The sequence below is a fragment of the Ictidomys tridecemlineatus genome, chromosome 2, assembly GCF_052094955.1.
Source record: "Ictidomys tridecemlineatus isolate mIctTri1 chromosome 2, mIctTri1.hap1, whole genome shotgun sequence".
Taxonomy (NCBI): domain Eukaryota; kingdom Metazoa; phylum Chordata; class Mammalia; order Rodentia; family Sciuridae; genus Ictidomys; species Ictidomys tridecemlineatus.
This window is the reverse complement of record NC_135478.1, coordinates 5,005,732-5,025,747: the sequence shown is the minus strand read 5'-3', so window position 1 is coordinate 5,025,747 and position 20,016 is coordinate 5,005,732. Positions and strand designations below refer to the sequence as shown.

The 20,016-nt window shown below is 60.2% G+C and overlaps 4 protein-coding genes across 16 annotated transcripts; 1 reads left to right on the top strand and 3 right to left on the bottom strand.

The window, feature by feature from the left end:
* The first annotated feature begins 179 nt into the window (after positions 1 to 179).
* Ctxn1 (cortexin 1) lies at positions 180 to 1,814 on the top strand. Its single transcript, XM_005332138.4, has 2 exons — positions 180 to 376; positions 776 to 1,814. Exon 2 carries the CDS (start codon positions 796 to 798, stop codon positions 1,042 to 1,044), a length of 249 nt encoding a protein of 82 aa, XP_005332195.1. The 5' UTR covers positions 180 to 376; positions 776 to 795; the 3' UTR covers positions 1,045 to 1,814.
* A 1,276-nt stretch (positions 1,815 to 3,090) lies between these two features.
* On the bottom strand, positions 3,091 to 5,872 carry Snapc2 (small nuclear RNA activating complex polypeptide 2). Of its 2 annotated transcripts, none has more exons than XM_021730963.3 (5): positions 5,559 to 5,872; positions 4,827 to 4,937; positions 4,626 to 4,694; positions 4,006 to 4,276; positions 3,091 to 3,910 (listed from the first exon to the last, which is right to left on the bottom strand). In XM_021730963.3, the coding sequence occupies exons 1-5, from the start codon at positions 5,739 to 5,741 to the stop codon at positions 3,579 to 3,581; spliced, it is 966 nt and encodes a 321-aa protein (XP_021586638.1). In that variant the 5' UTR covers positions 5,742 to 5,872; the 3' UTR covers positions 3,091 to 3,578. The 2 variants fall into 2 exon arrangements, with proteins under 2 accessions (XP_021586638.1, XP_040146466.1); XM_040290532.2 differs by lacking the exon at positions 5,559 to 5,872 and adding an exon at positions 5,193 to 5,344.
* Positions 5,741 to 10,142, bottom strand: Tgfbr3l (transforming growth factor beta receptor 3 like). 10 transcript variants are annotated; one of them, XM_040290535.2, is made up of 7 exons: positions 9,792 to 10,142; positions 8,834 to 8,970; positions 8,450 to 8,755; positions 7,615 to 7,741; positions 7,373 to 7,531; positions 7,176 to 7,248; positions 6,594 to 6,773 (listed from the first exon to the last, which is right to left on the bottom strand). In XM_040290535.2, exons 1-6 carry the CDS (start codon positions 9,859 to 9,861, stop codon positions 7,181 to 7,183), a joined length of 867 nt encoding a protein of 288 aa, XP_040146469.1. In that variant the 5' UTR covers positions 9,862 to 10,142; the 3' UTR covers positions 6,594 to 6,773; positions 7,176 to 7,180. The 10 variants fall into 10 exon arrangements, with proteins under 10 accessions (XP_077891287.1, XP_077891282.1, XP_077891289.1 ...); XM_078035161.1 differs by lacking the exon at positions 6,594 to 6,773 and adding an exon at positions 5,741 to 5,879 and having other exon boundaries at positions 8,450 to 8,970; XM_078035163.1 differs by lacking the exon at positions 6,594 to 6,773 and adding an exon at positions 5,886 to 6,416 and having other exon boundaries at positions 8,450 to 8,970.
* A 126-nt stretch (positions 10,143 to 10,268) lies between these two features.
* On the bottom strand, positions 10,269 to 19,809 carry Map2k7 (mitogen-activated protein kinase kinase 7). Of its 3 annotated transcripts, XM_005332134.5 has the most exons (12): positions 19,592 to 19,808; positions 17,821 to 17,868; positions 14,841 to 14,982; positions 14,595 to 14,661; positions 14,346 to 14,459; positions 14,139 to 14,258; positions 13,879 to 13,986; positions 13,609 to 13,788; positions 13,435 to 13,515; positions 13,190 to 13,332; positions 12,555 to 12,600; positions 10,269 to 12,443 (listed from the first exon to the last, which is right to left on the bottom strand). In XM_005332134.5, exons 1-12 carry the CDS (start codon positions 19,713 to 19,715, stop codon positions 12,309 to 12,311), a joined length of 1,308 nt encoding a protein of 435 aa, XP_005332191.2. In that variant the 5' UTR covers positions 19,716 to 19,808; the 3' UTR covers positions 10,269 to 12,308. The 3 variants fall into 3 exon arrangements, with proteins under 3 accessions (XP_005332191.2, XP_021586637.2, XP_021586636.2); XM_021730962.3 differs by lacking the exon at positions 17,821 to 17,868 and having other exon boundaries at positions 19,592 to 19,807; XM_021730961.3 differs by lacking the exon at positions 17,821 to 17,868 and having other exon boundaries at positions 14,346 to 14,661; positions 19,592 to 19,809.
* Between the last annotated feature and the right edge of the window lie 207 nt (positions 19,810 to 20,016).

Sequence of the window (20,016 nt, the reverse complement as noted above, 5' to 3'; positions counted from 1 at the left end):
GCTGCTGTTCACTCCCGGGTGAGGTTCCAAGTGCTCGCGGAGTCCTGGAGCTGGGTGTCTGCCCAGGCCTGGGGTGGGGGCGTCGTCCCGGCGCAGGCCACTACAGAGCAGCCAGCCCGCGCGCCGCTGGCTGCGCAGCCCCGCCCCCCGCAGCGGCCCCGCCCCCGTCTCCATGGGAACAGCCGCGGCGGCCCGGCTGGCGCGCGGCTCGCCTGCCTCGGTCTCCGCCGCTCCAGGGGCGGGTGGGGTGGGCTGAGCCGGGGCCGCCGTCGCTGCTGCTGCCGCCGCCGGGGAAAGACCGAGAGCGGAGCTGGTATAGGTCCCTGGAGAGAGCGAGGCCGCCGGGTGGCCCGTCCGGGTCCAGGTTGAAGCCAGGGTGAGGGGCGCGCGGGGAGAGGGCGGCGTGGGTGGGGGAAGGGGTCCCCGGCCTCAGAGAACAAAGGTAGTGAGGCTGGGGAAGCGGGGACTCGCCTCCGCGGTGTAGCTCGGGCCACTGGCCGCGCGTTCGCACCTGTTGTGCGCGGGCTGGGCCGGTCGGGGCTTCCTGGCCCGGCTCTCAGCGCCCCCGCCTGCGCGCACTGCCGGAGTTGGGTCCCCGCGTGGTGGTGGTGGTAAGCCGCGGTCTGGCCATGGGCGTAGCCCGGGGACGGCGACGCGGGCGGGGGATTTGCGAGGCACGACCTGGGGGCGGCGGCGGCGGCGGGAGAGGGCAACGCGGAGGCGCGGGAGGGCGTAGCCTCATCCGTGAGCCCTGGGCGGGCCCCCTCCTCCGCAGGGCGTGCGGCTATGTGAGCCATGAGCGCGACGTGGACTTTGTCACCGGAGCCACTGCCGCCATCGACAGGACCCCCAGTGGGTGCGGGCCTGGACGCAGAGCAGCGCACCGTGTTCGCCTTCGTGCTCTGCCTGCTCGTGGTGCTGGTGCTGCTGATGGTGCGCTGCGTGCGCATCTTGCTCGACCCCTACAGCCGCATGCCCGCCTCGTCCTGGACCGACCACAAGGAGGCGCTCGAGCGTGGGCAGTTTGACTACGCGTTGGTGTGAGGGGCTCGGCGTCCCGGGCCGGCCCTTAACTGTGCCTCCGAGGGTCACCAGGGCAGGGGCACCTCCTGGCCAGGACTGCGCTGAGGATCCTGGCCCGGAATCCCCAGCCCGGGGCCCGGGCGTTAAGAGAAGCCCCGCCCTCCCTTAACCCCGCCCACCTTTCCCCCTTGGCCTGGCCGGAGTCCCGCCTCGTGCCTTTATTTGCCCTGCCCCTTCTCCGCTGCACTCTGAATCCCAGGTGGGAAAAGGATTCCCGCACCGATCCCCGTCATTTCCAGCGTGTAAGTGGCTCTGCTATTGTCCTGCCTGTGGGCATGAGTGTCGTGTCCTTTCCTGAAAGTAGGGACACTCCTTGTCCTCCACACCTCTGTCTTCTGACCATCCTCAATTTCATCGTGATTGAGTGCTGAGCCCCTCCTTGAGCTCCGGCCCTAATGGCGCTCTTTCGGGCCCACGGGTTGGATGGTTGCTTCTAATAATATCCTGCGCGGCCTGCCCCGGAGAGGGACCCTTGACGACCCATTGTGGCTGTTGTGTCCAGGATGTGTGGAGCCTTCGGTGGAAGAGGAGTGCGGGGCAGGCTCATCCCCGCCCCAAACCTGGGCCCCAGTACAGGTCAGCGCGCCCTTCCTCATGCCACCCTCCGTCCCCATCGGCCCCCCTGCTTCCTCCCGCTGGCCCTGCTGCCACCCTACCCCACCTCTCATGCCTTTTCACTTCTCCCTGCCAGAGCGATGATGATGATGACAATAAATACTATGGAGCGCTGACTGTGTGGTAAGCAGGGTGTTTATTCAGGGCCTCCTTTTCCTAGCCTATTTGCTCTTCGGTATGGTGAGAATGAGCTGGGCTTTGTTAGCATCCCCATTCTACAGGTCAGGGGACTGAGGTCCAGGCACTTAAGAAGGACTTGCTGTTAGCTTCTTGCCTCGTGTTCAGCTGGGCTGGAAGTGGAACCCAGGTCTGGCTTTTGCATAATCTTAACCCAATTCTCTAGCTTTAGGGGGAGACATTTACTGTCTTGTCCCCCAGCACCAGGCACAGCTAAAATAAATACACACCTCTTTCCCTCGATCAGGGGAGATGCTGGGAGCTGTGGATAACTGGGATGGGGTACCCTCAGCCAACCTTGGGGACTATCCCCAGGAACCACACCTGCAGCCCCAAACCTTCTGGGCCTTGTCTTTCCTTCCCCCATCATCAAGTGTGCCTTGGAACCAGTGGGCCTGGCACTGTAGGCTATGGCCACTGAGTAGGCTGGCTGCGCTCCACTGCTGGCCCAGGAGATGTGTTGTGTGCCCCAGGGGAGCTGTGTGCAGTGTGTGGGGAGAAATGAGCGTTTCTATAAAAGGAAAGCTGTGTGCAGGCACAGGCTTGCCAGCAGACAACCTGCCCCCTCCCCGGCAGCTAGTCAGGCGTGGGAGAGGGAGCGCTGTGGGAGGACACCTGGTTACCCCAGACCGGCCCTACTCCATGCCTGCAGGGCAGGTGTAGTTGGTCCGTGGAAGCACAGCAACACCCCCAGGAATGTGGGATCTTGGGGATTGACCAGGACTTGATCCTACTCCTCCACTCAGCTTTGCTCCTCACTCTCCTCCTAAGGCCCCTCCAACTCTGCTTCTCTCCTCCTCTCCTAGGGTTTTCTGAAGCTCTAAGGCCACTTCTGGGGACTCACTCCCCTTCCTCTGGCCTCCTGCTGCTTGGGACACCTCACCCCCAACTTAAGCCTCCCACAGCCCATGGCCTTGTGCCTCCAGGTTGGCATCAGTATTCTCTGCTGCCTTCTACCTTCCACATGTATGATGTGACATTGCCCTGCTCAAAACCTGTCTGACACCTGTCTCCCCATAAGCCCTACCCAACCACACCTGTCCAAGACCCACCTCCACCCAGTTGCCAAGGGGATCCTCATGGCCAAACTAAGGTCATGCCAGGCAGCAACTGGTGCTGGTGACTGCACCCTCCTCCCTGGTGTGGCCCCCAAAGTACACATGACCCCAGGCTCAGAGCCCCAATCCCATTGTTTAGTCATGGGGAAAAGAGCAGGACAGGTAGATGAGAACTTTATTAGAAGCCATAGGACACCCCAGGAAGAAATGAGGAGCCGGCAGTGGTGGGCATTGAATAGAGGGGAGTGAAGAGGGCTCAGGGAAGAAAATAATGAAAACCTGGACCAAAGAGGGCACGTGAGGAGGTCACAGTATGGGGAACCAGCTATGGCTCTGCTATCTGAGAACAAGGATTCTGGGCTTGGCAGGTCAGTTCCATCTGTCTGTCCAGGGGTTCAGGGTGCTTGTCTGTAGAGTCCTGCATCCCTATTCTCCATTAACCCCGTTGCCTGGCCATCCCCAGGGGACCCCTGCACAACTCTAGGTCTGTTTCTGAGATCCCTGACATGTAAAGCATCCAAAGACTAGACCACATAGAGTACCATGTCAGGGACCTTCTAAAATAATCCTCATGACAACCCAGTGATGGCTACAAAACACTAAGGGCCAGATTAGATCGGGTGTTGCTACCACCTGCTGTGCCCCTCACCTTGTAGGGGTGGCTGCCTGGCCTAGGAGCTCCAGGGGCACCAGGAATGGGTTCAAGGGGCAGATCCCAGCTGCTTGCCAGGCTGATCTCGGTTCCCCTGGTGTGGCTTGCTCAGGGGCATGGGAGCTGGTCTGGCTGGGCTCCTCTGGCCCCTGGGAGCAAGCACTTCCATCCTCAGCCCCAGGTCCAGGGCTTCTACCAGAGGGACTGGGCTGTGGGGCCATCAGGTGAGCATATGTCTTAGTCATATGCTCAATCAAAGCTGTGCAGGGCAGGCGGGGCAGCTCCTCAGGAAGCGACAAGAGCAGGTCAAGGACCACAGCTGACTCTGGTGATAGATGGAAAGGGAAGGAGTAAGGGAAGTCAAGACCTGCCACCTAGGACCCCTGTCCCATACCCCCTGCCCTCCCCAACTCCTCTCACCAGCTGCTGAGAGCTCTGGGACATGACCACCCCGGGAGCAGCAGGACAGGTACTTGTAAATCTTCTCAAAGTCCATGGTGATGTCTCCCTTAACAGCAGGGCCATTTGGGGATTTGGCAGGCGTCTCAGAGGCGGGACCAGGGGCCTCTGGGGTGGTGTCCCCCTGCCCTCCAGTGATGTTCAGGATCAGTGACTTTCCACGGGCTTGTGTGGGCTTGGGGGGCTTGGAATGCAGGAGACTGACAGGTTCTGTGGCTGCGATGGTGAGCACCTGGCAGGTGGAGCCAGCAGAGAGGAAACAGGAAAGTCCCCCATTTCCCTCTGCCCTATGGGGCCTGGGCTGAGCACTCCACCTCCCCAGCTTCCCAAATCCTCCCCACAACTCTGAGGAATGCAACGGATAGAAGATGGCCTCCAAGACAGGACCACCACGAAAGATCAAGGTGTCTAGTGCCTGGTCAGGGGCACAGAACTGACAAAAGGGCCCAGGACCTAGGTCCTCTTGCATGCTAGACAAGTGCTCTGCCACTGAAACCACGTCCCCAGTCCCACCTTACTTGGGCTTATATGTACAACCTGTCTCCTGGGACAACCCTGATGGCCTGGGGGTCCAGCTGTACCTGGGAGAAAGCTGCTGTCAGGGCTTCCTCCAGTGGGCCTGTTATCTTCTCAACTAAATCCATCCATACCTGGGTGAAGTCCGAAGGCACATGGTCAGCAGGCGTCAGACAGCAAGGGTCTCCCAAGACCTGACCCTCTTGGGGGTCCCCGCTCCCACAGAGGCCAGCCCTGAGAAGCCTTGCCCTGCCCACCTGCCTCACCTCTATGGGGGCTGGGGGCTCCGCCTCTCTGCGTTTTGGGCCACCTGGATGCACCCTCTGAATGGCCTCCCGGACCACTCGGTCTTTCAGCTGCTGGAGGAAGGCCTGGATCTGAGGGGAAAAGAGCAAGCCGAATGGGCCTGTTGAGTTCAGGGATGCAGAGGAGAAACGAAGTCCACAGCCTTGCCTACTTCACACGCAGCCACAGTCCCTAGCCTGCGCGTGGCCCGGCCTCGGAACCGCGAGGCTCAGCGGGGGCTCCGGAAGAAGGCCCCAGAGTGGGAACAGCGAGGCAGTAAAGATGTAAGGGCCAGGCTTGTTCTGGTTCCTCCTGCAGCCCAGAGCTGCCCGGACGCTGAAACTGACCTCTTCATGTCCACTCCACCCCATTTCCTGACTGTTGCTTCCTCCTCATTCCCACTCCGTCTAACTGCGACTTTTGCCAGGTCCCCAGTCTCCACCGCTTCTCACTCGGAGTTGGTCCCCATCTCCAGCTCTCCTCGCCCCGCCCCTCAGCCTCACGCCAGGTCCCAGCCTTAGGGGCGAGCTCGCCCATTCCCCCACGCAGCACGGCTCCTCCCCTCAGCTTCACGCCCCGCCCACCAAGGGCACCCACTGGGTCTCCAGCCTAGCCCCACCCCTCAGCCTCACGCCTCCACGCCCACACTTCCAGCAGGGGTGGACGCGGCCCCGCCCACTCCCTGGCCCCGCCCATACCCGTACTGGACTCACTTCAGCCTCGCTCCGGCCCCGCAGCTCCTGGGCCAGCTCGGCCGAGTCTGGCTCTGGTTGGTCCCGCCGCGCCTGCAGTAGTCGTAGGAGCTTCCGCTTCTCGCGGGGGCTCCAGGCCGCGGGGCCGGTCACCTCTCCCAGATAGCGTGCCGGGGCCGCTCGCCGCCGCTGCGGTGGCTTCATGCTACTGAGAGGCGCCGGCGCTCTAGGACCGCTTGCCCGGAGGGCGGGACTACGGAAGCCGCTGAGACCAGAAAGCCCCGCGTCGGGAAGGGCGCAGATGGGGGCGTGGCTTCACCTTGGCGAGCCGAAGGGAATCTCCTTTGGGAATGATAAGACTGGCACCAGAATTGAGGCGGGGGCGAGTCTGACCCACGTTCCGCGTTTTATGTCATTCATGAACTGGAGCCTACGCTTTGGATCGCGTGTCCTCTCTACATTCCTGAACTAACTTATAAAACTCCTACTTTGTATGCTTTCCTTCCCGAAGATGGGTAGGCAGTTGTCAGGTCGTGGTCAAAAGCCTGTGGAGTTGGGTAGCCCTGGGAACCTTGAGCGAGTGGCTTAGGCTGCCGAGCCTCCGTTCTCTCCTCTCTAAGCCGGGGCTAATATTCCTACTTTTGTTTATGCGCAGGGGAGGGAGGAACTCAGAGAAGGAATTTAAGGAATTCTAGACTTGATGGATCCTCGGAGGAGGGTGGAGTCCAGCTCAGCCAGAAGACCCGAGCAGCGGCAGAAGGTCGAGGATGGAGCTAAGGCAGGATCCGGGCGATGCTAGTGGACAGCAGAGACGGTCCGGTTTGGGGGAGAGCGAAGGATTGCAGAGTGGAGGTGGGAGAAGGCGGAGCTTATGTTAAACTTAAGATGGCAGGGTTGAGTGTTACTTTCTGTTTGGAACGGATCGCCCTTGACTCCCCAGCACACGTGTGTATGGGCATAGGATTCCGCCCCATCCCCTCCCCCGCAAATTCTAGTCTCAGGTACAAGCCCAAGCCTGTCCCCCGCGCCGTACGCACACACTGACCCCACCAGAACTCAAGCGGATCAGTCCGGAAGTTTATTTTGAGCTTCGATGGGAGCGGGGGTGGGAGGAAGAGAGGAGAGAAGCACAGGGATGGAGGCCCCAAAGTGCTGTGTCCAGAACTGCGGATCAGGTCCTGGAGAGCCTTCTCCTGAACCCATGGTTGGGTGCCCCTTGCAGGCAAGGCTCCATCGCTGGGGAGGAGTGGAGCAGGCTGAGCGAAGGTGGGGAAACTACGCACCCCCTTCCTAGCAGGCGTTGGCCTTATATCAGTTTGTGTGGCGGGGAGAGTGGAAACTGGGTCTGAATCCCAAATTCTCCTTGCCTAATACCTGTCCAAGGCTTGAGGACCTTTCCATCCAGACCCCACAGTCCACCTCAGTGACCCCAGTCCATGAATTCCAGTCCCGGCTCCACCAAACATTATGACCTTTGGCAAGTTACTAGACCTCAGGGCCTCATTTTCTCTAGTGGGGATTATAATAGCCACCTGAAGGTTATTTGAAAGATTAATGTGTGTAAAACACTCAGAGCCATGCCTGCCGCTGGAGTTAGCGCTATGAAAGGTTCCTCCAGATCTCCCCCCACACACTTACCTGCCTCACTGGGGCCTCCGGGGCTGAGGGCCACTGGGCGAAGCTCTAGTTGGCTGGCTTGGGAGTGGAGGCGCTGGAAGAAGAGGCTCCTGAGCCAGGGGAAGAGCGCCCCCTGGGGGGAGCTTGGGGCCTAGCGGAGGCAGATCTAGAAGCCTGAGGCCTCCCAGGGCTGGACGTGGGGAATAGGCTGGGAGTACCTGAGTGTGCGCAGACGAGGCCCAGCCCGGCGGCCAGGGCGGCGCCCAGCACGAAGGCCGCCAACACCAGCGCCACCACCGGCGCGGGCTCCAGGGCCCCCGGGGCCGGCGCGGGCGGCTGGGGGAGCACGGCCCTGCCCGGGAGGCTCTTGTGCGGCCCTGTGGGAGAGTGCAGCGCTAAGCCGGGGCCCAGGACGCTGCTGTGCTGCCCTCCCCGGCCCCAGGGCACCCGGCGTGCTTACTGGGGGGCGGCCGCGGCACTGTGACCACGATAGGTTGCGTCAGCGTGTGCAGGTGGGGGCTGTCGGCGCCCAGGCTCTCGCCGCTGGCGCTGCCAACGCCCGCGCACGCCTCATCCTGGGGCAGACACTGGCGGGAGGGAGGGAAACGGACGTCAGGTCGGCGATCCCGGGTCTGGTCCTCAAGTCTCTCTGAAGACACCTAAGCACCCGGTGCGGAGTAATCCCAGCGACTACGGAGACTCAGCGGGGAGGACTGCAAGTTTGAGGCCAACCTCAGCAACTCCGCGAGGAGACCTTATCTCCAGATTTTAGGGCCGGGGCTGTCGCTGTTGTAAGGCACCCTTGGATTCAGTCCCCAGTAACCGCCCCTGGGGGGGGGGCGTAGCCCCTAAGCATCCAGTTCCCCACGGCAGCCAGGAGGCCACCTTTAGACCCTCTAGAAATCCAGCCCTTAGGGTTCCAGGCCCACGGGAGAAGATGTCAAGTGTCAGGCGCTCTCAGCACCGAACCTGGGAGCCCCACCTCAAGGGCCCACAGATTGGTCCCTTTGCAGGCTTCTGCATCCAGTCTGAATCCAGAGGGGATTCGGTGTCCATTTCATTTCCCCCACGAGGAATTCTAAAGGTCCCTTGGGGGGGGGTCTCCGCATCTAGCGCACCCAGCCAGAGAGAGACCCCCGTTCCAAACCCCTGCCCTCACGGGATTCTTGCCCCAGATCCCAAGAGACCCTAACACCCAGATGCCCAAACCCCGAGGTGCTTCTCTCTGGCTGCCTGAGACGCTTGTGCTCCCAGAGGGTCTCCAGCGCCCAAATTTCCGGCTTTACTCTCCGCACCCGCAGTTTCGGCGGCGAGGTCAGAGCCTCCCGCGTCCGGCGGACTCCCTGGAGGCGGCGGCAGCGGCTCAGCTGGCAATGCAAGAACTGCACCGAGGCGTTGAACACTGGGCGCAGCCGGAAGCTGAAGCGTGCGGGGCGGGTCGCATCGGGGTGCGACGGTGGCGGGAAGGCTACCGAGGCGTCAGCAGGGCAGCCCCCGCTTATCAGCACCAGAGCAGGCCCGGAGGCCGGACGTGAGGACGGCGTTACTGAGCAGCGGTGCAGGGACAGGCCCCAGCGCGGGGAGGGTCGGGCCAGGGCCGCCTGAGGGACAGAGGTGCCATCAGGGTCGCCCGGTTCCCGCCTGTACCCACCTGCCCTGGGTGCTACCAGGGTCCGCACCTGCACGAACACGCGGCTATCTGCCGGGACCTCGAGCGGCCCCGCGCGGCGCGGGAAGGCGTCCTCGGCGTCAGACAGCTCCAGACTGAAAAGGGGCCTGCGCAGCCAGGGGCCAGGTCCCCCGGGGAACGGGGGCGCTGGCGGGAGCGGGAAAAGGGCAGCACAGAGGAGGAAGACGCATTCCCTTAAACCCTCCAGGAAAGTGTCCCGACCTCCTGCCCCCCACCCACTGCCTTCTTCCGAAAAGGGACCTGCGCGGCTCTGGTCCCGGATTTCCACAAGTTCTCTGACTGCGGGGAGTTACTAAGACAGCCCCCGTGAGCCCCGGAGCTTAACAGCCAGCCGTCCAGGCAGGGCGCAGGGCTGCGCGCCCTTGGGGAGACCTCTTTCTCTCCCTCTGCAGAGCGGGGCGGAGGAGGGACAAGGAGCGCCTGGTGGCGGAGGGTCAACTGGGTGAAGTCAGAGGTCTCTCCCTTCACCCAGGCAGCTCGTTAGAGATGTTGGTCGTATTGTTCCCCAAAAGGTCGGTGCAGTCGCCAACGGGAAAGTGGTGACAGGGGTGCCCTTCCCCGAGGCTTTTCGGGGCACATAGTCCAGCCAGACGGCCAGAGTCTGGGGTTTTGTTTGTCGCTTCTGGCTCTTTGCTCCCAGGCTGAGGGCAGCAGCAGCACAGGACAGCAGAAAGGGGTCTCTATCCTGTGACCCTGCACACACACAGTACCTTCACAACGTTCTGTGGGGTCCCTATCAAATACAATCTGCACACCCAAAAAGCAAAAAGCATTTGTAAAGAAGGTTCCACTCCCCCAGCCCTGATCCTCATAGTGGCTACCGGGGCTTGTGAAGATGGCCAGCCTGAACAGAGCCAGACCCCCATCGCCAGAAGCAGAGGTCTTGAAAAGTAACAACAGGGGAGTGAGAGCATGACCCACCCAGGATGCCCGGAGCCTCTACATACCAATCGGCCCACTGGGCAAGGGGGAGGTCCCTGGGAGCAGAGCCAGCAGCAGGAGTCTGGTGCCCAGCATGCTGCACTGGTTGAGGTTGGAGCACTGCAGGGCCAGCAGCAGTGGCACCTACTTGGGCTGTTCTCAGGTCAGCAGGTGGGCAGGCAACCCTGGCCTTGGATGGGCTGCCACCCTGGCAAGCAGGGAGCGGGGGTGGAGGACTGAGGGTTGATACCAGAGCTGGTGTCCAAGGCCTGCAGGGATTAGGGGTTTCTCTCTTGCTTGGTTCCAGATCACTGGGGAGAAGGGGTACCTGTACCTCACAAAGGCCACTTGATACTCAGTCACTACAAATACCCCCTCCCAAGTTTGCCTCAGTTTCCCCTCAATGCAGGGGTCTCATCCACCTGAATGGCGCCCCTCCTCTGGCCCCTTCCCATCTCTCCTTGCCAGGTCTTACCAGCCCCATGACACGACAGACTCAGAAGAAAAGGGAAGGGTTTTATTCTCAAGCTTCTAAGGATTTACAAACGAGGGCATTTTATTTTAAAAAGGAACAGGGCAATACTGGTGGCCTGAGAAGGGGTTCTTGGGCCGGTGGGCTGGGCCAGGCCACCCCAGGACCCTGCCCACCCGACTGTCCTCTGGTCCAGAGGGATGGCTGGTGACGGAGGGGAAGTCTTGGGAGGCAGGAGCGACTCCCCGGAGCTCCCACTCAACACTGAAGGGAGGGCATGGGTGGACACACACAAAACAGAAAATAAAGTTAAATAAAAACAAACCCAGGCAGCCCAGCCTCAGGCCTGTGCTGGCTGTGAGACCAGCCAAGGGCCCTTCCAGCTGCCCAGCTGCCCGAAAAGGCAGGGGCCAGGCCTGTTGACCCCTGCCCCCATCCCCTCACAAAGGAGACGAAGGTGCCTTCCCTGGGGGGCAGAGAGAAGGTGACTTCTATTTCGTTTTAAACATGCGGCATGTGTGAATATAATAGTGTAATGAGTCAACAGACAGGTCAGAGGCCCGGCTGCCTAGGCCTATGCTGCTTCAGCTGTGCACAGCCAGGTTCCTCACCTTTGGTGTTGGTTGGTTTATGTTTGTGATTTAATTTTTTTTTCTTTTTTGTTTGTTTTCTTGTCCACTTGATTTGCATGCATCACCAACAAAAAGGAAACACACCCATCCTGCTCTGGCTGCTGCGGTGGGCTGGGGGCAGGGCACGCTGGCCCAGTCCTTCCCCATCCCAGGCCTCAAGGTGGCCTGGGGGCTGGCCAGCTCCAGCGGGCAAGCTGAGGGTTGCTCAGGGGCTTGACACTCCCACACCCTGGCCTGCTCTCCCCTGACACTCCAGCCAAGCCTATCCCTGTCACATCCTCAAACCTCCACATCCGCTCCCTCTGCCCTCAATCCTGACTTCCTCCTGCCCTCCCCCAGCTCCCTGGCCCCACTCCTGCCTTCCAGCCACCTCCCTGATGCCCGCTGCTCCCTACTACACCCTTCACCACCTTCCCTGAAGGCCATCCTGCATGGCCGATGCCCCTTGGGCTTCCTCCACTGCCTAAGCTCTCAAGTTACCCCCAAGCTGCGGCCAGCCTCCAGCCTCAAGGGTGGAGGAACCCCCAGAGCCCGTATTTGGCCTCTTTGGGCCTGGGACCCACAAGGAGCAGTAGCCCAGGCCCCTTTGGCTCAGCCCCCAGTCCCAGCCCCCCCAGTGCCAGAGAGCAGTTGGAGGCCCCAGCACAAGCAGCTAAACATGACTTTGGTAAAAGTTTCTGAAGGTACCGACACACCCCATGAGGACACACTCCTCATCCCCCTCCCCCCACACCCCACCAAGTACAATAAAATACAATAAACTCCAAAAAGGACCCCCTGAGATCAAAGAGAGAGAGAGAGAGAGAAAGAGAAAAGAGAGAGAGAAACCAGTCCTGGTCCGGCTGCAGTCACAATGACCACTCCGCCATCCTGGGGTGAGGACTCAAGGAGACCTAGGTAGACCCAGAGCTCCCACAGGGGGGTGGGGTGCCCGAGCCCAGGCTTGAGCCAGGAGAGAACAGGGGACTAGAAGGAACTGGGGAAAGCCAGACAGGGACAGAGGGGTAGAGAGGAACAGGGCAGAGAGACATGGAGAGCAAGCACATGGGGGGGGGGGGGGAGAGAGGGCAGGTGCTGGAAGTGTGGGGTGCAGATGTGGGAGCTCTCTCCTGGCCCCTGGGGGCTGCCCAGCCCAGAGGTTTCGGCTGAATAAATAGCGAGTCTGCTGGCGGCCTGCTGTCTTCCATTCACAGTGTCTGTCACCGGACGCACATAGCCGGCTGACCCCGGGCGGGGAGGGCTGGGGACCAGTAGGCCCATCTGTCCACGGCTGGTGGGCAGGGAGTCAGGGGTGATGGGTGTCCCCTACTTTCTGTCCTCAGCCCTCAGTGGCCGTCCAGAACCCAGGTTTCCCCTGGCGGGCAGCTGGGTGGCCAGGTGGGGAAGGGGGGCCTATAGCCATGCCCCTGGCCCCTGTGGGGCTGGCAGCCACCGTGTGGCTACCTGAAGAAGGGCAGGTGGTGTTGGCTCAGGACTCCACTAGTCCGCGGTGACTCTGTCTTCGCCATGACATCCTTGAACCAGGATGCCACATCTACCTCGATAGTCTCATAGCGCTTGATGAAGTTGTGTTCCTGTGGACCCGAGGGGCGGGGCTTAGGATGAGGGGTCTTTCCTCCAAGCCTCGGCTTAGAGTGGGGGTTGGGTTCCCAAATGGCAGGGCAGGGCAGGGCCCCCGTACTTACAAGTAGCTTATTATACTTTGGTCTCTTCCTGTGATCTTTAGTAAGGCTGGAGGAAGAGGAGGAAGGGGAGGGAGGTGAGAGTCTGATGGGGCAGGCTGGGCTGCCTCCCCGTGTGAGCCCTCTCTGGTGAGCCAGGGGTCTTCCAGATCTGTTCATGGCTGGGACCTGCCAAGCTGTGTATCCCTGAAGTCTCCCAGCCAGGGCATATTGTAAGGCCTGGCCTGGGACCTAGAATTAGAATGGGAGGTCCTACTAGAGAGTTGGGTGGGCTCCCAGGAGACTGGTGCATGATTTCCTGAAGACTTTACTCTCCTTGCTAAGGTAGAGTGTTTAGGGCTGCTGGCCCCGAAGCAGCACCATTCATTCACAATATCCTGTGGCAAAGCCCACTGACCACCAATTACCCACTGGGCCAGGTATCAACAGGTCCCAACCCAGCTCATGGTTCTGTACCAGCTTCAACTCCTGACACAGCCCCTGGTTGTAACTGGCCTGAAGCTGCCAAAGTACCATCCCTGGGTGGCCTCTCCCTCCTCTTCCTACGCCAGCCTTCTCTAGCAGCCCTGAGCAATGGGCCACACCTGGCTTCCTGAGGCCTCCCAGAACAGAAGGGCAGGGTAAGTAGGGATGCTCACCAGTCTTTGACGAAGGACTGAAAGTCCCCCGAGAAGCCCATGTGACCCGGCAGGAGTGGGGGCTCTTCCTGTAGGACTTTGGTGAGGACCTCAAAGTCCGTCTTGCAATTCTTGTAGGGGAACTGTCCGGTTGCCAGCTCCACCTGATAGGGAGACAGGCAGGGCTGGACTGGCGGGGAAGGAGATCCTGCCCTCCTTTGCTTCCTTACTCCCAGCCTGAGGGTGGAGGCAGGGTCCCAGCTCACCAATGAGATGCCCAGGCTCCACACATCTGCTCGGATGTCATAGTCAGGCTTGGTGGGGTCCGGGGGGTCAATGCGCTCAGGCTACCAGGAGGGAGAAAAGGATGTACCTTCAGGATAGGGGCTAGTGTCTCAGACCCCATTCCACCTTCCCAGCTCCACAGGCTCCCAACTCACCGCCATGTAGGCAGCACAGCCGGCACTCCGTGTTTTGGCCTTGGAATCCACCAGGCGGCCGCTGATGCCGAAGTCACAGAGCTTAATCTGGCCCCGCTCATCCAGCAGGATGTTTGAGGGCTTGACATCGCGGTGGATCACACCATGCTTCTCCTTCAGGTAGAACAGTGCCTTTACGATCTGCAGCATGGACAGCAGAAGACTCCTGTGAAGGGGGGACATGGCCTGGGGCCGTCAACCCAGTCACATGAGCCCTGGCCTGCAGCTCACCGCCACTGTCATCTTGCCCAGGATCCGCTCAGGTATGGGGCCCTGCATCCGTTTCTTAAGCTTCTCAGCACATGTGCCCATAAGCTCCATGGCGATGAAGACATCTGTCTGCAGACGGAGGGGTGGCACATGTGGCTTGGGGTGACTGTGCCTTCCTGTCCACCCCAGTCATGCTCTGATCCCCAGGGAAGAGGACCCTGTGGGGGCAAAGGGCACCCTGAGGCTTCCCCATGGGCTGGGCCAGTCAAGAACCTGCTCACATTGGTGATGAAGGTGCCGAAGCACTGCACAATGTAGGGGCAGTCGTGGCTCTTGAGCACCACGTCCAGGTCCATAAGGATGCGCTTGTTCTCTTCCTTGTTTCCTGATCGTCGCATTTGCTGCAAGAAGGGATGGCCAGGAGGGAACCTTAGCACCAGGGACACAGAGAATGAGACAGAGGTCCAAAAGGCAAGGACTGCACTCACCTTGACAGCAATAATGTGGCCTGTCTTCCGGAAACGCATCTTCCACACCTGGCCGCAGGTGCCACTGCCCATCTCGCCCAGGTTCTCTAGGTCATTGATCTCTGCCTGATAGCGCTGGCAGGTGGGAGAGGGAACAAGGCTGGAGGGTCCCCAGGGTTTGTCCTCCCACCTCCATCCCCTGGCCCAGCCGTATCCTACCCTCCTCCACCCCCTGCCCTCCTCCACCCAGATGCTGAGCAAGGGAGGTACCTGGCCCCCAATGGTCAGGTAGCCCGTCTGCTTCATGATCTCCTGCAGCTTCTGGTCAATCTCGATGCTGGGGACAGGGAGCAGGAGTTGGTGAAGGGGTTCCTAACCAACCTGAAGCAACCCAAGCCCACACACCAGTGTTCCCCAGACTTCACCACCCTCTCACCGGGGCTGGCACAGCAACACTTCCCATGCTGCCCTGCTGAATGGGCCCTGACCCCCTGCCAGCCTGCTCTGACAGCTCACCTCTCCATGCTGCGTGGTGTGAACAAGGTTGACGGGAGCCCCAGCATGTGGCGGGGTCGGGCAGGGGGCGTGGGGTGCTGCGGGGAGCTCTCTGAGGACGGTGAGCGGCTGCCCCCATCGTTGGCCAGCGGGAGCTGCAGGGCTGGGGGGTTGAGAACCAGAAGCAGGGAGGGGGTCAGCACCCAGATGGTCTCAGCTCTAGGCCTGACATTCTGGGGATGGGTAGGGACCCTCATCTTCCCCTCCCTCGTACCCTTCAGCCAGGCTGACACAGCCACCTGCCCTGCTGGCTGGGGCCATCCTTAGGGTGCCTTCTCCTGGCCCCTGTCCTAGAAGGATGAGGTAGGCTGGTGGGAGAGGGTGGTCCCCAGAGGCTGGGAGTTTTTCCAAAATCTATGATAACAAAGAAGTGAGGTGGGGACCTGGTAGGGACCTGTGGCCAGGCAACCTCCCTGACACATCCCTTTCTCCCCTCCTCTGCCAGGAAACGGGCCCAGAGTCACAGTGCCCACAGTGGCTCATGCGAGGATGGACTACTCCCCTGGACCAGCCTGGGCCCTGGCCCTGCCACCAGCACTGCATTACGCAGCCAAACAAGAATGGGGTAGACCACCCTGGTGAGACAGGGGGCACAGGCCCCTGGCTTCTTGCTGCCTTGCCCCATGTTCTGCTCCAGGGTTAGGGAGAGCCACCCTCTGACCATCAGGTGCCTCCCAGTCAAGCCTACAGAGCTGGGGCCAAGGGGCCAGGGGCAGAACTCCAAGCTGGGCCTGTAGGCCTGTACCCTCAAGGTAAGGAGATCTGGGTGGCACAGCTCCTCCAGAGGCTGGTAAGGCTGGGCAGGGTTGGGGCCAGGGCCAGGGAGGGGATTTGGTGCTGTCCAGTGGCCTGCATGCGGACAGCTGGGGCATGCTACAGGCAGGCGGGCAGGCAGGCAGGTAGGCAGCAGGCACCCAGGACGGGCAGGCGGCATTACGAGGTGGGAGGGCAGGAGACAGACAGATAGACAGGAGCCAAGACTTAGGGCCCAGCTGTATAGAGGAGGCACTGCAGAAACAGGCCAGAGAGGGGCCCAGGACAGCAGAGCAGGTTCCCTGAGGATAAGGGTCTCCCTGCCTGGTCTGTCAAGGGGTGGGAAGCAGGGGTTGGGAGGCCAGTGTGGCTCCTGGACCCTTCACACTCCAGAGGACCTGGTGCCCCAGAAGGGTAACAAGCTTGCTTACCTCTGGCAACTGGCTATAAGAACCCTCCAAGGGTCACCTTCCCAGGAAATCCCAGAGCCTGCCACTCTCCCAAAACCCGCCACAGATGTCCCCTCCCCTCTTCATATCCCCTGCCTTGCCATTTGGGCCCAGTGACCAATGGGCAGAGAAAGACAAATATGCTCCAGCCCTTTCCTGACCCTGCTGGCCCGGGACCTTGACCTTAGCCAGTGAGAGAGGGCATGCAGAGGACCCTGACTCAAAGTCCAACAAAGGATGCAGGTCCTGCCAGAGCCATGGGGGCATTGCTGGGGCAGCACTCACTATCCTCACCTCCCACTGCTCATGACTGCACAGGCTCTGATGTCCCTGTGCCTCTGCTCCGTCCTGTTACAGTCCTGATTCCTTGGTGGCACCTGAGGGTACCTGTGTTCCCTCACATTCGGCTCTCAACCCCATGAGCTGTCACTCTAGGAACCACACAGGTCTTGCCCCTAGAGCTATCTGGGCCCCCTTTGTCCAGTATCATCAGCTCTCTGGGGTGAGGACCACGCCCCCAGGTGCCCTAAGCAGTCCCCTTCCCTGAACAGTCCACCAGCCCTCCAGGGCTGCCACCCCCAGAAAATGCAGCACGGTAGGAATCTGAGGTGGGCTAGAGTGAGGAAGGAAGACACACGAAGGCCTGAGAATAGAGATCACAGAGGGGGTGCCACGTGGTGATGTGGACAGAGTAAATGCAAGAGGGTGAGAGGGAGAGGGATGGTGAAAATGAGTGACAGAAAACCAAGAGGAGCCTTAGATGTGCAAGCCATCAGCACAATATGCACGCACACTCACATGCAAGTGCACCCACGTGCACACGAACACACACACAACACAGCATGGCATGACCTCCCCACCACATGCAGACAGGCAGAGCCAGCACCCCCTTTCCTCTGACACATCTGCACACACACACAACATTGAGAACATACAACAGTCCCACCAGCCACACGCACACAACCACCTACAAAGCAGACCCCACCTCTGCCAACACAGGTGCTCTCTCCTACCCACTGGGCCACACCATACCCAGGAACCAGCACAGCCCAACTGCCCATTATGTCTACTCCCAAACATGCTGGCACCAGAGCAGGGGCATCTGCAGGGCTGTCCCCTTCTGCCTCTTTCCCTGACACCTTGCTTAAATCCTATCTTCTCCAGCAGCTTTTCCTGAGCCAGCCCATGCAGAGCCTGTCTCCCAGCTAGAATGTTCTCCCTAACCAGGAATGTGTTCATTGTCCACTGATGGCTCTCCACTGCATCCTCAGTTCCACAGGGCAGGGACTGGGTCTGTTCTGTTCACTGTTGTATCCCTGGTACTGAGAGCAGGCACAGCACACAGGGGCAATATTCATTCATCCAATTATTGAGATGGACCAAACAGGCATAAAGCACTCACCTGGTCCCACATTCTCCATTATACGCACACACGCATGTGCACACACACATTCACACACCCCCTCAGTGGGCAACAGACTTTCACTCATTAGGGGAGCCCATTTCCTCCTCTAGGGAGTCCAAACCTGAGCTCAAGAGGAAGGAGGGAGGGATGAGAGGACAGAGGAAGATGGGGCTGGGCCCACACTGCTCTGGTGGACTCAGAGAAAGTAAGAGTGAGAAGAGGAGACAGAACATACACATGAAGCATGGGGCTAGGGGGATGGCATTCTGCAGCCAGGGCAGCGGTTAGGTCAATGGTGCGGATGTCCAAGCGGCGATGATAAAAAGGCTGGTACCTGCTCGCTGGGACGGGGCAGGAGCAGGGCTTAGAGTGATCACAATAACTGGATGGGAAAGGAAGAAAAAAAACAACACCACGATAAATCACAACAGAAATGGCCGATTTGTCCAAAAGAAAAGAAATCAAATCATAATGAGGAGGAGGGGAGACGCGAGGCACCGAACTGCAGAGATGGGTAGAAACTGACAGAGATGGGAAGGTGGGGAGGATGGGATGGAGCTGACAGACACAGACACCTGGGGGGGGACTCCTTGGGACCTGCCCGCCATGGGCCTCACTGGGCCTTGCTCTGCACTGGGAACAGCCACTCTTAAGGTACCCTGGAACCCATACCCAATCCTGTCTCATTCATGCTGGGCTGGATACAACAGTCCTGCAGGACCCAGCAGGGACCTTACTGGTCTTGGCCAGGCTTCCAGTCCCCAATAACATCCAAAAACAGTATGTTCACCTCTAGGATTTCTCTGGACCCCCAAGAGATTCCCCAGGGAGGAAACCGAACCAACCCATGTCTAAAGAGGGATGGATGGACTCTAAATAAGGACTGAGGGAGGGTAAGACTTGAAGGTCAAGCGACAGTGACCAGGGAGTAGACAGAATTCTGAGATATCAGGGAGTGCCTTCCTCCTCCTGTCAACCTGACAAGGAATTATGTAACTTCCAGGGTCATACCAAAGAGGATATGACAACTTTTTTTTTTTTTTTTTTTTTGCTAGGTAAAAAGACAGAAAGGGTCATCATGAGGAGGGGGCCAGTCACAGGGTCCATGGGGAGGGAGAAAAATGCAATTTCTTCTAGCTGAAAAGACTTGGGAGATAGGTATCTGTGAAACACAATGAGAAGGCTATATCCCAGGCCAGGTGTGTGTGAAGGGCTGGGAAGACAGCTGTTGATCCAGGACAACAAGATGCCAGGGAGGAAGGCATAGATCAGAAAGGAGGCATTTGTGTACTGGGGAGCTAGACCTACCCAGTTGTCCAGGCCTGGGGTGTGTGTGTGTGTTGAGGGAAACAGTCATTTGAATCCAGAAGACAGTCACCACCCTAGGAGACGGTGTGTATTTCCAGAGGGGTAGACATCTCACCAAGAGAGTGGCACTGAAGTTAGTCACAGGGGCATGGGGAGGCCTGTTTTATGTGGGAGAGGGTCACTGAGCCCAATGACAAGGTCATCCCAGGCTGGGAAGAAAGGACCACCTGATATAGTCATGGTGTCAAATGGGAGAATGGAGTTAGAAGGATTATATGTGTGTGTGTGGGGTGACCTCGGGTGTTCCCAGGCCAGCTGTGTGACTATGAGCGTTAAAGGATTGTCAGTTAAACCCAAGGCTGGACAGTGGAACTCTTGACAGTCACTGCTACAGAGGGACTGACGGGAATCCTTTTGGGACATGACCACGTTTTCCGGGGGCCCGGATGGGATAACAGTCGCGTGGGTACGGGTGTAGTTCAGTGCAGGTGACAGATACTCCGGTGACTGCGGCGATGGGGGCGGGTCAATGGGTACGGAGGCCTGGCCTGCGGCCTGGTAACTAGCTCCCAGACCCCCAAAGAAGGAACCCCCAGGCCCTGGGAACGGCAGCTCGGGAACCCGCCGGCCCCACGCCCCCCGGGTCACTGTGACCCTCTCCCTGCGGGCTGACAGCGGGGGCGGGGAGGAGCACAGCAAGCGCCCCGGAAGCGGGGGCGGGGCCTGGTCCCGGGGGCGGGGCCTCCCGCGGCGCGCGCCCCGCCCCACCTGCCCCTCCCCCACGCCTCCGTGCTTACTGGGCCTGGGCCGCTGGGGGCTGATATCCAGGTTGAGGTCGATCCTCCTCCGGGCCTCGCGGTTCTCCTGCTTCAGCTTTGCTTCCAGGCGGGACAGCTTTTGCTCCAGGGAGGACGCCGCCATCTTCCCCGCCGCCGCCGCCGCCGCCGCCGCCGCCGCGCACTGCCGGGCCGCCCGTCAGTCCGGCAGACAAACACCGCACTGCGCCTGCGCCCGGATGACCCCGCCGAGCCGCCGTCTCGCCCTGGATGGCGCATGCCCGCAGCGCGCACCCGCCCTGCCCGCGTGCGAAACTCCGCGCGTGCGTATTTAGTCCCAACCCAGGGAGAACGCCTCCTAGAGCTCGCGGCGGGCAACGTGCAACACACCCGCGCACCACTACCACTGGGGTGCGCATGCGTAAATTCCCGAGCGTTCCGCCAAG

What these genes read in the sequence shown, in the direction of transcription:
- Snapc2 (XM_021730963.3), bottom strand. Translation starts at nt 5,741, where the DNA reads ATGAAGCCACCGCAGCGGCGGCGAGCGGCCCCGGCACGCTATCTGGGA. An exon ending in GGGGCCGGAGCGAGGCTGAA is followed by an intron (nt 4,938 to 5,558) that starts GTGAGTCCAGTA and finishes TTTTCCCCTCAG; the next exon opens with ATCCAGGCCTTCCTCCAGCA. An exon ending in AGCCCCCAGCCCCCATAGAG is followed by an intron (nt 4,695 to 4,826) that starts GTGAGGCAGGTG and finishes GACTTCACCCAG; the next exon opens with GTATGGATGGATTTAGTTGA.
- Ctxn1 (XM_005332138.4), top strand. Translation starts at nt 796, where the DNA reads ATGAGCGCGACGTGGACTTTGTCACCGGAGCCACTGCCGCCATCGACA.
- Map2k7 (XM_021730961.3), bottom strand. Translation starts at nt 19,715, where the DNA reads ATGGCGGCGTCCTCCCTGGAGCAAAAGCTGTCCCGCCTGGAAGCAAAG. An exon ending in GCCACATTATTGCTGTCAAG is followed by an intron (nt 14,259 to 14,345) that starts GTGAGTGCAGTC and finishes CCCTTCTTGCAG; the next exon opens with CAAATGCGACGATCAGGAAA. An exon ending in CAAAGTATAATAAGCTACTT is followed by an intron (nt 12,444 to 12,554) that starts GTAAGTACGGGG and finishes TCGGGTCCACAG; the next exon opens with GAACACAACTTCATCAAGCG.
- Tgfbr3l (XM_078035156.1), bottom strand. Translation starts at nt 9,861, where the DNA reads ATGCTGGGCACCAGACTCCTGCTGCTGGCTCTGCTCCCAGGGACCTCC. An exon ending in CTTGCCCAGTGGGCCGATTG is followed by an intron (nt 8,971 to 9,791) that starts GTATGTAGAGGC and finishes CGCTCCCGCCAG; the next exon opens with CGCCCCCGTTCCCCGGGGGA. An exon ending in CCTCGCCGCCGAAACTGCGG is followed by an intron (nt 7,742 to 8,449) that starts GTGCGGAGAGTA and finishes CCCTCCCGCCAG; the next exon opens with TGTCTGCCCCAGGATGAGGC.